We start from the raw sequence: 17,423 nt of genomic DNA, 5'->3' as shown, positions 1-17,423 counted from the left end.
GATCCATCTTTTGATTTTTGTTTAGTAGGACCATCTCAACAACATAATTTTTCACTAATAGAAGCCAATCAATTTCCTTTCTCCATCTGGCTCTCCTCTCGGGCAGCATCGACTCAAGGCGCTTTTGTTCACCAAAAACAACAGTTGCATTCTCAGCAAGAAAACAATGAGAAACTGACAAGAGCTATTTGAAACATTTCTTCTATCAAGAGCTCATGAAAATGGAAGTAACATCATAATGTTTATCCATCATGATTCAAGCAGCATATAAAGAAAGTAAAAAGTCAACATACCAGCAAGGTTTGGGAATGCATTTGACAGTCCCAGAGCTGATGAAACACCCTTTCCTCCACCAAACATATCCTCCCCCAATAGCAATTCTCTCCGTCATCTGTTCCATTTCTGAATTGCTGAAGGTTAGTTATATTTACAGACACGAACTGCAAACACCAATTAAAGACTAAACCCAAAACTCATACTTCTCTATGCAATCTTACGGTTCAGTATTTCCAACATTAACAGTGAGGTAAGTGGTGCAGGCTAAGAAAAACAAAATAACAAAACTACTGATAAACATATAAAGAAACAGAACATCTAAGCGTTAGATATAGAGATAGAGTAAGAAGATGCATACCTAAAATGAGTCAACAATCGATGAAGGACGGTAACGACACGGCAGAGAGAGCGTGACAGAGAACCCTAGCGATGGAAAACGACTGATAGAGAACAGCGACTTGGACGGAGAACGAAGACTTTGTCGGAGTGGGTGACGAAGTTGCAAGGTGTGGTGCGACTTCGATGGAAGAGAAGGCCCAAGCGTCGAGAGGGACTGCAACCCTAGGTGAATGCCGTGAACAGAATAGATCGGAGCTTAAAATCAAAAATAGGTTTATGTTCCGTCCTTCTCTCGCCTCTTCGTCAACATGCGTTCAACTGCCGCTCGCTCAGCCGCAGTTGCAGCCTCCTCCTTTCTCCACGAAGCTTCCTTTGCGGCTCGCTCTGTCTCAGAATTATCCGCACTAAATTCGCTAGTGGGGGAGAGAGGGACAGGTCGATGAAGAGTGGGGGGGAAGGACAGGGAAACGAGAGAGGGACGGGAACAGATTGGAGCTTCGTCGGCAGGTTGATGGAGTGTGGAGAGTGGGATAGAGCGTGGGAGGGAGAGGGTTTGCACAGCTTTAGGGTTTTCTTCTCAAAAAAATTAGAGAAAATTTCTATTGTCACGATCCCTCAAAAAAAATAATAAAATATTATACCATATTACCACAGTTCCGCTTATAACCGTGGCAATTGAGCTTTTGCCACGGTTCCGCCTATAACCGTGGCAAAATGTCATTTCTGTAGTAGTGAGCCTCCGCTTCCCGTTCTCCCACGTCCTGTTGCTCAAGGCGATAGTAGTCCAACTGCTCTTGCAAGTAGTCATTCCGGTGTCGTATGTTGTCAATGTTGCAGATCAAACGTCTCCAGTCTCTGTGAGTGATCAGAGCTTGAGGTAATGGCGATCTACCTCCTGAAGCTTCCGGCGAGTGTGCTGGAGATCCTTGCTGCGAAGGTGAGGACGATGGAGTAGGTAATGGAGGTGTCAGAGAGGGAGGAGGAGGAGGCGGCGGAGGCAGAGGAGGAGTCGTTTGCTTAGGTTGCTCGCGACGAACCTCCTCACGACGCGGCGTTCCCCTCACACGACGCGGTGGTGAACCGCGCCTCTGCTCCAACGTTTCGCTGCGTCGGCGACGACGAGTCTCCATCGGATTTCACAGGAAATCACGAAAATCAGAGGAAATTGCACAGAATTCCGAACTTCTCTCAACCCAAACAAGCAATCCACGTTGTCGGGGAATCGAAATCTACCGTTCCCCACAGACGACGCCAATTTTTCGGGCCAAGAACATAGAAAGAAGGTATAGTACCTAGAGTGAGAGGATTGCAATGAGAGAATCTAGAGAGAGAGAGCGTGTAACCGCTTAGAGAGAGTGTGGAACTGAATCTTGAGTTTGTTATTCATGAAATGAGCTAAGAGTCTCTTACAATTGATAACCGCCCCCTATTTATAAGCTAGGGGTTGGGCCTCTCGGAGGAGGCCCAAACCCTGACTTTGTGCGTCGCCTTGGGGCGAACATCCCTGGGCGAGGGACTCTGAGGTCTCACCCAGTCCACAAACTGGCCCTAAAAGTATTGGTTGGTTTTCAAGTTCTCATTGTTCAGGCATCACTACTTCTACCCAGACCCCTTATAAAAAGCAGGAATAGTACAGTACCTGTGGTAAGAAAGACCCCTTATAAAAAGCTGGTATAGTACAGTACCTGTGGTAAGAAAGTGAGCATGGCTCTTCTCCATGTAGATGACTAAGGGGTGAATTCATATACACACCCAAATAGAGAGAAAAATCAGGTTCCCTAACTTTCGTCCTTGATTCTTGGGTCCATGAATTATTCACAGAAGGCACGTCCAAGAGCAATTGCCGGAAGAGAAAATTAGAAAAATAAGCTAAAATTGTTAGTAAGCTACAATAATTTCATTCACTATGGTCCATCAATGCAGTGACATATTTTGGTGAAAATGGGTCTACACAGGAGTGTATGGACGTAATTGAAGAGAATTGGAAGTTGAGCCAGCAAAGCAGTTATGTTGTTCAGTTGTCATGCAAACGTTGGATGATAAATTTATTCATAAAATTAATAATTAAGATTCCAATGCTGCTGATTCGTAAGCCACGGTATAAAATTTAAAGGCTTAATCCAATTTTTTGTTCTCAACCTTTGTTTATATATATGGCTTTAGGCCTTTCCTAGAGTAAATGTCTCGGGATTGGTCCCCTATTTTTGGATAAATTATTACTCTCTCTGTTTCTAATTTTTTGTTGTTTAAGGTTATGCACATTGTTTAAGAGTGCAATCATTGATATATTTGTTGACATAAATACCCCTATTTAATGTTGAGTTAAAGTGAAGAATGAGAATTATAGTTATTGGTTAAGAAACTTGATATGATTTTGATTGGTGAAAATAAGAGGTGGTAGGTGAGAGATATAGTATTCAATGAGGGTATACATAGAATAAATTGAGAAAAAATGCATAGGATATGTAAAACAACAAAAGTTTTAGAATTTAAACCAAAAGTTAAAACAACAAAAGATCAGGAACGGAGGGAGTAACTTTGATCCTTCCGGCCGGTTAGGTCAACGCCGGAGATCTCCTAACTGATGTGGCCCTTGATCCTTGCCATGTCAATTAATGAGTCTTGCAGATTTTTTTTTCTTTTTCAATTAAAAAATTAAAATTTCAAGACACTAATTAACCCTAATTAACAAAAAAAAATTTAATGGATTGTCTAAATGATTCATAAAGAACTCATCATCCAATCACATTTGACATAAATGAGTTGGAAATATATTAATAAATAAAATGTAGAAATTCCAACTAACTTATCTTTAATGTGATCCGATGATGAATTATTTAACTCAAACTTTCTTATGGGTTCTTTGAACATTCCTTTTTTTTTAATTCATTATCATCTTGCAATTCCAGAAAACCGGTAATAATGAATGATCATATTCTTCAAAGAAGATTCATCATGATTTTCTTAATCTTTCCCGCAAAACCCAATAAAACCTAGTAATCATCAATCCAATTAAGCTTGTATTGTCGCCATATTGTAGCCTTGTTCATAAGAAAGCCAACATGCATGGTTACCTTTCTCCTAAGACAGTCCAATGGCGGTGTGTGTTACTGCCTGCATATGATATATATACCTTCTGTCGGCGATATGGGACTAATTGACAAGCTTTTTACTGTTTGTAGGGAGGAAAATTCTGTGTTAAAGTAACCTTTTTAAGCTCTGTGCTTTCTCTTCCTGCTTCCAAAGTAATAAACTACTAGTTTTAACATGATTTTCAAAGTAATAAGCTTCTTCTTATTGGTGTAAAAGCCAGCACTTTAGGTAGTTACTAGTTTCTTGCCGGCCATGTTCCACTTCATAATGAATCATTTATTTGTTAAGAGGTATAGAATAATAGCAGAGCGATGACCAAAACGCACTAGCCGCCCTGAGCTTTGAGTCATTCTCAGTTCTCACTCTCATTTCTCTTTCATCTAATTTTCATTCAGTTACCTGTTCTTTGAAGTAGCTAGAAATTTATCCTCGTGATTCTAGTCATGTAGATTCCTGAGGCTGGAATTTGAAACTGATTCTAATGATTCTAGTCATGGGGCAAATTAATTGAGGATTAATTGGGCTTATTTATAACCCGCAGGGCCGAGCGCATCAGAGTTTTGCCTCACTAGCTAGATTCCAGGGAGGGGAGGGTCTAATAGTTTCTTTTCATTCAGTAATAAAAACAAACAGCTAACGTACAAAGTAGTATCTTATCGAGAATCATGTATGCTATGAGCTAGCATGCAATACCCAATAGTGCACAAGAGCTTTTCATAAGTGGATCAAATAATTCAAATTGAATATATATTTGAGATGCATATGAACACATAAACTTCCAAATTACTTTTGGGATCAAGAGCCCACATGAATCACATGATTCATCTAAAGAAAGAGTCAAGAATTAACGTGGACAATATGGCATTGTAGAACAAAAAAATGATAGATAAAAAATATGTGCATGAATCAAGGAAATATATGAAATTTATATTCATTATTTATGAATTCAATACACAATAGCACACACACTAGTACAAAAAATAGATAAGGTAGCGGTTGAAATATAGCAATGGTAGTGGTTATAACCGCAGAAAAGCAAGGCGTAGCCATTGAGCAAGTGCAACAGTAGCGGTTCATAACCGCTACCTTTAAACAATAAAGGCAGCGGTTGTTTTCAAAGGAACCGCTACCTATACTCAACAAATGACACCATGCGAACTTCAAACGTAGCAGTTTTAACCGCTGCCTTTGGATATAATTAGTAGCGGTTGTAACCGCTGTCTTTGTTTAAATATTAACAACAAAGGCAGCAGTTCCAAACCACTGGGTTATTTTTTTTTAAATGTACTCTGTAGGCATCTTGCATTGCTTGCTAAAGAAACATGCTAAATATTTTTCCAAACCAAAATTTACATAGTTCCCAATTATCTTGATTATCATGTAATAATATTTGCTAGAATGAAATACAATTAAAACATGACATAGTTCATTTTTTAAGGTTGCCAAACAAAATAGGCTAAAATAAACATACATATTAAGTGTATACGCCTACACATATAATCATGAAAGAGTAAGTACGATAAAAAAAAAAGACCATAAAAAAAAAGACCACTAAATTCTCCAATAGCTTGCTCATCAAAATTCAAAAGACTTCACTATCTCCATAAACCTGCATCAATAAAACAAGAATCCAAACAAGTCAACATGCATGTGATAATACAATTACAACATTATCAAAGCACGAGCAAAGAGGGCTATGACATAAACACCGCTAAGCCATGAAACTGGAAGATATTATTGAATAGGTAAACAAAACAGAACAAAGAGTACACAGCAGGTAGCAAGAGGTCCATGCCACCCAAAAATAAACACAAGAAATTGAACAACAAAGGAAACAAAAACAAAAGCTGGGCAGCAAGAAAGGCAAACAGAACCAGCAACAAATAGCACAGGACATCAGCCATTCCAGCATCCTAGAGGGAGAGAAACACCAACAAAGGGCAGGGCAATACAGTAGCCACAGTAGCAGCAGGAAAAAATAATAGCAAAGGCAGTAACACATCCAACAGAAGAGGGAAAAAACGTCCTACATGTTGTTGTTATTAAAGTGCAATAGTGAACTGAAACTTCATAGATATTTGACAAAAAAAACTTCATAGATATCATGTTGTTGTTGGTATTGTGATCATGTTGATTGGGATGATGAAAATTTAACTTATTCCCCGAATGAGAAATGAAACCTCAAGTATAGTCCTTTTTTTTTTTAATCAAACCTCAACTTATTCCCCGCTAAAGAAGCTACGTATTTAGCCCAAGGATACCTTAACTCTGAGTTCTAATATTTTGATCACACGATCGCAAGGAATTTTCTATACTCAAGATCATCCATAGACTTACAATATTATAAGTAACAGAAAGTTCTTATAAAATATCAAGGAAGAAAATCCACCACGAAAACATATAAAACCAAGACTGAACATGAATTCTCCACCCAAAAATTTAAACCATGACATGTGTCCATGTGAAATAATTTAAGCATTTGATACCATGATACCAATCCTTGGCCGTCATTGCAAATTCAAGAGTAAAAAACAAAGTAATCAACACCCTTTAACTTATGCAGATTGACTTCTTCAAATCAAACCAGCTTAAAGGTAATCAACACACTAGTATTTTCTACATTTGTGTTCAAAAAGGAATTAGCAATGAGGAAATGAAATGAGTAAAGGTGACACTTTAAAACTATTTGTAACAGCTAGCTTAGACAGTTCTAGTAAGTTAGTAACTAGTCTATATATGAGATACTCTTGCACTATTTCACTGAATAATTCAGTATTGAAGAACAATACACACTAAACAGAGAAAAGAAATCTAATAAGTGATAATGATTCCAATATTTCATTCTAAGAAGATTACATGAGTGAATCATATATAAATACAGGAGCTAGAACTAATTGTCTATACTAACAACAGTCATACTAACTAACAACATTAACTGCTTCTAACAGAATTTCAAAAGCTAAACCAACAGCTTTATAAAGTGAAATACACCTGAGGGTAATTAGTCTAATATTCAGAATCAGATAAACCAATTAGATTCCTTTCTCTCTCAATTCTCTGTTATACTATTTCTCTGTGTTCCCCTCTCATTTCTCTATATAATGACCAAGTAAAATACTATTCAACACAAACAAGGAGCATATATACCATCCTACTAACAAATGAAACGGGCAGTGAAAGCAATCAGCACCTTGTGAGAAAATACATATTATACACTCAAAAGTGTAAAGAATAATTTCTTTCATGTTCAATAACAAAATAAATGTTAAAATTCAGTTTCCTCAACCATTACTTTTTTATGCGTAAGATATAGCAAAGACTTAAGAAGATGCCCTCACTCAAAGGCCTTCCGTGGACTTATACATGTTCTCTTCTACATGAAGAACAAGAATTAAGAACAAAGGGATTCAGAGAATATGGTTACTGTAATTTTTCTTTTTCTTATGATAGTTACTTTATGTCTCTGAAGTATGAACAATGACAAAGCTAAATTGCAGTCCCTGTACTTCGTCCTTTAATTAGACATTACACATTCATAGTAGCTTGATGCTGAGAGAGACGAATGAGAAATAATACAGAAGCAAAGCCGAATTAGTCACAGCTGCATCAAACCCCTAGTACTCATCATATGCACTAGTCATGCTGGAATTCTAGATCTAACTTTCTTTTTAAATGTGATCTGTCAGCACTGTTAGTTGTTGGTCTATTTGGAGGTTTTAATCTAAAGATAGAAAAATCTAGAGACATTGGCGCAGACTCATTTTTGCCTGTATTATCACCAGCTGTCTGTCTAAAATTACCAACATTGTCATCAACCTTATCCGCCTCTTGCAAAGAATTTCCTTCAAACCCATCACGCCCTGGCATCACTCTCCTAGACTTTGATGGAGGTGATAAGACAGTGGGCTAATATGCCAAATATTAACCCAAAATATGATCCTTACAATCATGTAAGTTCATATGGATGCTCTCTTGTTCCTAGTATATGCTAAACCAAATCAAGAACCCACTCTAGCTCAAACAAAGCACCCTTGAAAACCAGAGTTCCTTGATTCCCAAATACACCTGATAGAAGCAACCCAAATGACCCAGGCTCCTTTCCTACACCTACAGCCAATGATTATCTAACATGCCAACCAAAGAAAAAAATCACACCCCAAAATTTCCTATCTATTTCAGGTTTGATTATCTAACATGGCCACAAAAACATAATGACGCTGGGAAGGATTGAAGAAGCAACAATTTAGTAAACCTAACAACGGTGGAAAGAGTAAGAATAAGGAGAATTACCTGGATTAGGGCGCGAAGAAGGCAGCAGCAACAATGAATGACACAACGATGATGGAAGACGACAACATCAACGATGAATGGCACAACGATGGCAGCAGCAGCAAAATGCGAATGACAGCAAAAGGCGAAGTACGGCAGAGATCGAAACAAGCTTCCAGCAACCACGGTAGAAGCAACCACAAACCGTGCAACAACGGCGGCAACAGCAAGGAGCGAATGGACGGAGTACGGAGCAGAAGAAGAATGGAAGTGAAAAGAACCGTGCACGTCTAAGATGTGGAGCAGCTAGGGCGCGACACGATCTGTTTGAGAAACCTTCAACTTGTTTTTTTTTTCTTTCAAAATATCAGTCTTAGGTAGCGATTTTATGGTAGCGGTTTATTTTTTACCTGGTGCCAAAGCCCACCATCTATGTTTTGTTAGTTAGCCCACTACACATGCCTACCTAAAGGTTGCGGTTGATTTTTTAACCACTACCTTAACCCTTACACACTAATTATTAAAATAAAAAAACATGATAAGGTAGTGGCTTTTTGAAAATTGCTACCTTTGAGCCACTACTTAATCCTTTTTGTGGTGTAGTGACAGGGAAAAGGCCCCAAAGACCTTTTACCCCATTTTTACAGCCAATTTGGCCACTATGTAAAGGGGTCCTCCTCTCATGAAAACAAATAAACAAATTCAAAGTATAAACCAATATATATATACACACACATGTGTTTCCATCACACGTGTATACACCAAACAATGGTGTCCTGTATAGTTAGGCCAAAGCTGAAAGGCCAGAGAAAAAAATAAAAAGCTCCCGTAAAAACAACACATAAAAGTCCATGAAATGCAGCCAAATCCAACTTATTATCACTCTGTTCTTTTGTCCTATTAAGGAGCGCATAGCACTGAGTGATGGTGGCCAAGAAAAGGTGTGACTTATATAAATCCCCAATATTTGGATAACTCCTCTCTGCTTTCTTCCCTATTTCTAGAGCACTGCCCCACCATGTTTCATCTCTTTCACCAATAATCAATTCAACCTTTGAATTCAAGTCCCCAACTTCTTTCTTTTTTCCACGTACAAGAACAGCCACATTAAATTCACCCAGACTCTATTTCAACAAATTTCTTTCACAAAGTCTTCCTGCTCTCACTTAATATAATCTTAGAGCGTTGAAGCATGGCTGTCAGCTTGAAAAGTACCTTCAAAAACCAAAATGTCTTCCCGTCCTGGAGAATCCGTAAATCCATTAATGAATGGTCATCCCCATTCATTAAAGAAAAAGTGATAATTGTAAATTCTCCAAACCCATGAAATCAAACTCCGTTACGTACAATCTATATATATATATATATGTAAAGGAGACTTGAGTTTTTGCATGTATTAAATGCATTAAACCATAAAACTCTCATACCTACATATTAAATACATTAAAAATTAACAAAAAAATATTAACTATATTAAAAACTAAAAAAACTTATATAATTAAAAACTATTCAACTACTTATATTAAATAACAACAATCATAAACTTAAAATTGACTTGAGCTTTGCATTTGATAAATTTTAAAAATTAAAATTAATAATAAAATAATATTTATTAATAAATAATTTAGATAAATACTTATAAAAAAAATCTATATATATATATATATATATACCTATATCTATCTATATGTATATGTAAACTAAAATTGAATACAAAAATATAAAAATTATTTTGTATCAAATACATTAAATACAAAAATTGAAAACTAAAATATTATTATTCATTATATTAATTTTTAATTTTTAAAATTTTCAATCTCTAATATTTAAAAGTAAATGTTAAAATTTGAAATTTTCAACTTCTGCTATTTAAAATTAAATATTTAAATTATTTAAATTTTAATTATTCATTAAAACTTGAGGTGAATTTTTTAAAAAATAATAGTAATTGAAATTTACTACCTCTATATTAATGATAATAATAGATTGTTAATAATAATTTGTTTATATTCTTTAAAAATTGTTTATTTTAATTTTAGTTATTAATCATAAGTTGAGAAAGTTTAAGAAAATAACAAATAAAACTTATTACTATTTTTTGCTTATAAAAAATATTTTTTAATATATAATGTCGAAAAAAAAGTTGAAAATTAAATAAAAAAAATATTTATAAGGTATTTATTATTACTATATGAATGTGTGTATTATTTGAAAAATATTCTTTAAATATAATTTTTGATCTATTATATAGAAGTAAAAATAAGTTGAGGAAATTTAACAGAGAAAAATAATTATAATAAAATTTGAATAAATTTAAATTTACTAAATAATATTTTATGATAATAAAATGATAACTTATTATAATTTTTAAAGTTAAAATTATTTCATTGGTGATAAAAAAAAGGATAAAAATGTGTTATTATAACTTATATTAAAACCTTATTACTTGATTTAAAATATTTCAAATTCACTTAAGAGCTTTTTGAATTATTGAATAAATAAATTATTAAATTGATTTTTAAGGATTAGTTATGATTAAAAAAAATAATAACATCTGGGGACAATATTCCCCTTAACTGAGTATCAATGTTTACAACCGGATATATGATAAATCAATCACTCTGCAATTGAAATCACAATAATAAACTTAAAAACAAAGAACTCAAATCAATAGAATAGGTTACAAGCAAAAAATTTAAAATTAATTAAATTCTAATGATTAAATATTAATTACTAATTTTAAGTGATATTAATTATTTACATATAGAGAACTTTAGTACGAATAATTTAATACACCAAAAATATTATTTTGATTATGTCTCAACACGATTTTTTATTATATTTATAAAAAAAATATTTTTAATATTTAGTAATTTAGTTGCACTATAATAATTTTTATACTATATTAAAAAAAGAGTATAAATAAACCCGTGCAACGCACGGGTATTATATCTAGTATATACGTATTCTACTAGTAGTAATAATTAACACCCTCCATCAATAAAATAAATGTTGAGGTTTCAGACAGCATGGCCCACCTTATTTCTTCCCTTCTTCAAATTTTATTATTTTTCTTTTTTCTCTTCACTCGCAGCTTCATCTGTCATCATCATCTATGCACAAACAGTTATTTGATTTCCTTCTTTTATTGGACAATAAGAAAGACGATGAAGAGGAAGAGGAAGACGAAGACGAAGACAGTGATGAGATACATGACCACCTCCGGGTCCGAGTTGTTACTCCAAGCTGTGGCAACACTTTAGGGGTCCTCCCGCTGCTGTGGTTAATCACAATAAGCTCTTGTATCAACTTGTAGCACACTATAATTTTTTCCTGCAATAATCAGATACATGTGCTTTGGAAACCAGATCGATAAATGCCAATTTCAAACAAATACATAAACACTTCATCTTATTTAATTTTCCCATACTACATATATATGCTTACTTTTCTTAGACCCTGGCACCATGACTCAGCATGCTCAGGTTTAACAAAAGACCACTCAGGAATTTCATTAGATGCAGAGAGTATGGCCGCGGCGGCAATACATGATGACCTGTAAGCAAGAAAGCTAACGTCTGCGGACAAATTAATATCCAATCAGGAAACTCAATAGCAACTCACAATGCATATATACGGTATACCTTCACTACTAATCAACATCTCAACTACTATTATTTCTAGCATTAAGATATTAACGGTCATACAAATTGGTTTTGGTTATCGTCCATTAATAAAAAGTTGGTTTACAAGTTACAAGATTTTTTCTGTAAATTAAAAAGTAAAGTGTAAATTTTTTTTCATAAGCAATGGTATATATATAAAGTAAGTAAAGTGTACATAATCTGTACGGAATTTTATACCATGGATATTAGATAAGATGATTTCTGTAGCCCGTGAAATGAGAAATCCAGTAAACTTTCCAGTAGAATCAAGCTTGAAGGCAAAGAAACCGAGGAAGCTAAGAGGGGTTACTGATCTAAGCCTCCAATCCAAGGCATCCAATACAAGTAGCTCCATCCTACGAATTGTTCTCGGCTCAAATATGTATTTGGCACCTTCTACCTGCAATTTTATTCATAATTATGAATGACGTTGTGACATGTAGATATGCAACAAAAGGAGTTTTAAATTTTGAATCATAAATATCTGTTAATTTTCATACAACTATAATTTATACCTGAAGGTCCAAGAGAGAGGGAACCAGGGGTTCCTCCATCTTTGCTGCTAAGGACAAACATGCAACAGATATAAGTTGCATAGGCCACCCATTTGTTTGCTGTTTATCAAATATTAAATGGAAAAAGTCATTTTCATCATCACCATCATAAATAATGATTCTAATATCTCAATTAATACTAGTAATTTTTTTTTATAGGCAATTAATACTAGTAATACTTTCTTCACACTTTCTAGTTTCTAGAATAAATACGAGTATTGAATTATACTATAAATCTCTCACGTATATAAAGAGAACAAATAGAGCTTAAGAAATTGTGAGTATTTATTGGTGAAAGTATTTAAAAGTTTTTCACGTTCGAATAGATAAACATAATTACCGCCGCACATGAAATGAGAGCATTGGAAATAATAATTCAATCTAGTTTCATTCACGCCTACCCCCACGGTAAGGGTAAATGGAATGTAAAAAAATAATATCAAAAACGTAATATGAGATATAATTGAAAGAAAATAGAGCACATTAGAACTTATCTACTAAAAAATATTTAAAAAGCTCCCACAAATACTTGTTTGTTTACATCCAAACATGCTTATAGTTAAAAAGTGAAAAATAATAGTGTGTGGACATTTTATTTTCACCTTCACCTTAGGTAAATAGGAATAGAAATTGGTGAAATAAGTAATATAATTTGTTATTAGACAACAAATGCAGACAGAAATATTAATATAAATATGTTGAAATGAGATAAAGGAAAAGTGAAAGGTGAACGTATCATTATTCCAAAAGTGAAAGTGCTGATTAAATGAGGGTGAATCATAGCTGATAATAATCACCAACCGATTTTCCCCTGCGTATTTAGAAACAAGTGCTCACCGGCAAATGGCGAGAATCCAAAAACCGATCCATATAATTGACGGAAAGGTACGCCGTCAATGGCCCAAACCCATAGTAAGCGTGTACCTGCAAATCCCACAATCACTTTGTTTGTAAATATTTACACAATTTCTTAATTGATTTTAAAGTCTAAATTGATTCAAACATGTAATGAATCACCAATCTGGTTGAAGTCTCTTAAGTCGTTAACCTCAGCGTCCGTTAATGCCGTAACGGAAAAACAGTTACTTACACAACAGCAAAGGCGCATTTTAGCAGGGAGCAGTTAGTTCATCGAGCGAGTGAGTTTGTTTTTGTTTTACTTGCTTATATATAATTACCTTGAGAATCCATGTAACAGATTCTTCTCTTGCGTCAGGATCGAGGGAGCGAGATTGGAATCTTGAGAGATAGTCGAATCCAGGAACGAAGTTGCGCTCGTGCTCAATGAAAACGGCGATCGACTCCTCCTCCGTGGACGACGGCGACGGTGACGGCGGAGAGAAATCGAAGAAGTCGGAGGAGCATTCCGGTGACTCTACGGTGAGGATCCCGGAGGCTTCCTCGCCGCAGAGGAGGTCGTAGTCAGAAAGTAGCGGCATGAGGATTGCCAGTGGCGGTTACTCATTCATTATGTGTGTTGCCACATGAGAGAGAAAGAGAGAGAATGGGTGGTGACGGTTTTGAGCGTGGAGGATTGTGGTTGGTTGGTGGGGGAGATATTGTATTGGTTTGAAGCTTCTCTGCATCCGTTTCGTTCACTATAAATATGCGATGCTTCATTTTTTTTTTCTTTTCTTTTTCAATTTACTCCAAGAATTTATTATCGATTTAATATGTATGTTATTTTCGCATACAATAAGGCTCAATTTTTTTTTTTGAGTAATGCTATATGGCACGAGCTGACAAGCACGAGAGGCGCACGAACATGAAAAATTGGGAAGAGCCACACGGTGTTCTTCAAAATCATCACTATCGGCTATATAAAAAGATCTGGATCCTTCTTCCTCTAGCTGAGCGGGGACCAAACCCAAGGAACCCAAGCTTTCTCTCCTTTTCTTCTCTTGGCCCTGCTTCTACCTTCATTAGTCGCGGCCCCTGCTTCTACCTTCATTAGTCGCGGCCCCTGCTTCTACCTTCATTAGTCGCGGCCCCGCCACTCCACCCACCACAAGAACCACCATCAGAATCACTTCCACCAACTGCCCATCAAACCACCCCATCTGTAACACCCCGATTTCCGGTGGCGTCACTTTAGTAACCAAAAGAAAACTTAAGCGGAAAAACGTGAATTTTTTTTTTTTTCGACAATATAACTAAAGACAGAAAACAATAAACTCCTCAACAAAAGATGAAAGAAACTAATATACAACTATATATACATGCCCCGCTCATACAGCCCACGTCACGAGTAACCTCCAGTGACAGGTAACAGAAAGAAAGTAACGCCCGAAGGCAATATGTACAGTCCAAGGTAAGATACTGTGTCCGCAACACTATACCTCGAAAACTGAGAACAAGTTGGCCCAGCGGCCTAAGAAAAGACCTCCTAAATCCAACCAGCTCTCTGTGATCTCCATAGGAAAACCACACAAAAAGCTACCGGCAGGAAACTACCCTGTCCCAAATCTGAAAGCATGACGGTCAGAGCTACGACACTACTCCTACACTAATCCCAACTTGAGGAGCCCACACTAGCGCTCGATCCTACACGCTAGCGCGGTCGTCGTCCGAATCTGCATCCAGGACAACTAAGTCGACATACACAATCCTACCCTCTCTATCCACCCTGACGCGCTCCTGCACTGATCTCTCGGGCTCGGGGCCCGGACCATGATCCTCGATGACAGCAGCAGTAAACGAACTGGACTCCGTCGAAGTCCCACCCACTGGCACCTCCTCAGAGGGGTCCTCATCATCCGAAGATGATGGTGGTGGTGGTGGTCCTCCCAAACCGGGTCCACAATGCACGCCGGGCGGCAAGTTGAAGCTCAATATATGTCTCCTCAATACCCCCTCCGTCAAACGTCCGAAACGGTCAACACGGTCCTCCATGATCCGACCGGTGTAGGTCGCACGGTGGCCTACGGGGTCGACCACCCATGCACCTGGGTCGTCCTGGTCAAGCATCTCGAATCTGGTCCCCCCCGAAGGGCTGACCATCGTAAACCAATCCGCTATACTCATCTGACAATGGCGTAGTCCGCCCAAACACACACAGAAGACGCGAGGGTCAACTCCAAAGAATTATATAAATAATAAAACCAGATATACAGGATAATAATTATTAGCCTCTCGGGCTTATAAGATTAGGGATAACATCCTAGGGTTGCATGTATCACAATGAATATAAAAGATCATAATAACAATTAGCATGCCTCAAATAGGATAAACAAGTACCAATCACACTCAGCAACTAAGTCAGAATGTATGTTGCATGAAATGCAATGCTGGTTAACAAGATGCATTCCGGAAGAAGGATGGACATCAACGAGACGGCCCTAACACCAGCCACGGTGGGTACCTCCCTGCTCGCGTGTCTCTTACACCACACAAAAGTAGTCAGATCAGCAGTGAACCCGTAGGTCTGCCATTCCGTCTGCTACTAAGGACCACCGTAGTGTCCTAAATATGGAAATCCGGGTCTTATAACCATTTTAGAATCCACCGAGGTCCGGTATCACGCCGTGTATTAACCTCAAAATGAGTGCATGAATGCAAGTGATTAGCCAAACAACGTCTCCGACCTCACTCGACACGTCGCCACGTGTTCTAAATAACTTAATGTCTCTAAAAGAATACCCTAAGGTAAATGTCGATTCTGCGACAAAATGAATTAATCAAGAGATGAAAGAATGTACTTTGGAACTCATGGTTCCCGGCTAAACTTTAGATAGCCAATCAATAAACTGCTCATCGAGAGAAAAGGTACCGAAGTACTTGGAAACTCATAGTTTCCGGCTAAACTTTAGATAGCCAAACATTAAACTGCTCATCGAGCGAAAGAGTACGAATGTACTTGGAAACTTATAGTTTCCTCAAAACTTGGACTCGACGACACTTCTCATATTTTCAAAACTAATATTCAAGCTCTAAGCTCTTATCTAAGGTTGTTATTATTGTTCAAGGGTTTTAGAGATTAATTAGTGTCTTATGAATTTTCCTTGAGAAAATAGGTTTCATTTAGTCTTATAATACTTCCTATGAGTTTCAGGGATCCCATAATCCCAAATAATTTCTGAGAAGGTCTCGATCCATTAAAATATAACAAGGCCCGAACTCCGTTCGTCCTTTCAAATTCTCTCAAAAATCTCATAAAAATTCGGCATGACTTGCCCGCAATCCTCACTCCTCAGAATCACAGTTATAAGTGGAATAACATAAATCAGCTCAATCCATAACCAAAAACAGCATATTCCAACACATTCTAGATTAACCATTTAACACATAACATGTGAATCATTTAGCACACAATATCATGGCATCAAGTATTCAACAAGATCGGCCGAAGCCTCAGAAATCATTCAGACATTTAGCAATTAAGTGCATAACACATAAATCAAGTCGAATTTGTCGACCCCTAAAGCATTATCTAGTAATTCAGAGAGTAGCCCTCACCGGTGGGTCTTCCAGCTTCCTCCTCACGAGTTCCTTCACGCTCCTCTCCTTGATTTCCAGGAAACTCCTCAAAAGAACCTTAAGCAAAAATCACAAAAATCAACACAATGAGTCAAAACTCAGCAAACAATAAGTGTAAGGCCCAAGTTTTTCAGTTTATACCAAGTGAATAAATTCTTATTCACCAGTAGGTTTGAAGCATGGCGAAGGGAAACCTGAACAAGAGTTTAGTAAATGAAATAAATGTATGAAGGAGAAAGTTCAGGAAAAGTCTGAGGTTTGTATCGAAGTCAATAAAGGTTATAGCACGATCGTTATACACTTAAACCTAGGTCAGAAACCCTATTATATAGCTAGTTTTCACTTTTAGGCACGCTGGCAGTTAATTCCAAAAATCTTCAGAGAAATGTTAGAACTTCTCTTTTTCCATATATCATCATCATTTCGAGGCGAAACTCTAGGATCTACGAACGTCCGATTCCAATCATCGGAAGTTTGCCGAAACCGAATCCCTGGTATTTCAAAACCCTAGAATCACCCGACTATGGGGACTTTATCTATTCAGAGCTTCAAATGAACATTCTACACGCGTACACCCATTTCTCTTGATGATTTCAATCTTTCTTCCGAAGGAAGTTTTCTATTCCGACATTCGATGCAAAAAGCAACTTATCGGGTAAAATAGTTTTATACCGACTATGCATTAGTTGCCAAAAATACAAGGAGACCTCTTTATAGTTTTGGAATTCTTTTGCCAAAACATATCTATTAA

General features: G+C 36.7%; 1 protein-coding gene and 1 long non-coding RNA gene across 2 annotated transcripts; both read right to left on the bottom strand.

The window, feature by feature from the left end:
- Positions 1-5,013: 5,013 nt before the first annotated feature.
- LOC130715598 (uncharacterized) lies at positions 5,014-9,452 on the bottom strand. Its single transcript, XR_009011704.1, has 2 exons — positions 7,999-9,452; positions 5,014-5,317 (listed from the first exon to the last, which is right to left on the bottom strand). It is a non-coding gene; the product is annotated as an uncharacterized LOC130715598 (long non-coding RNA).
- A 1,444-nt stretch (positions 9,453-10,896) lies between these two features.
- Positions 10,897-13,635, bottom strand: LOC130716043 (cyclin-D1-1-like). Its single transcript, XM_057566218.1, has 6 exons — positions 13,375-13,635; positions 13,034-13,120; positions 12,158-12,256; positions 11,841-12,042; positions 11,425-11,555; positions 10,897-11,310 (listed from the first exon to the last, which is right to left on the bottom strand). The coding sequence occupies exons 1-6, from the start codon at positions 13,633-13,635 to the stop codon at positions 11,074-11,076; spliced, it is 1,017 nt and encodes a 338-aa protein (XP_057422201.1). The 3' UTR covers positions 10,897-11,073.
- Positions 13,636-17,423: the final 3,788 nt, after the last annotated feature.

This window comes from Lotus japonicus, chromosome 4, assembly GCF_012489685.1.
Source record: "Lotus japonicus ecotype B-129 chromosome 4, LjGifu_v1.2".
Taxonomy (NCBI): domain Eukaryota; kingdom Viridiplantae; phylum Streptophyta; class Magnoliopsida; order Fabales; family Fabaceae; genus Lotus; species Lotus japonicus.
This window is presented reverse-complemented; position numbering and strand designations above follow the sequence as displayed.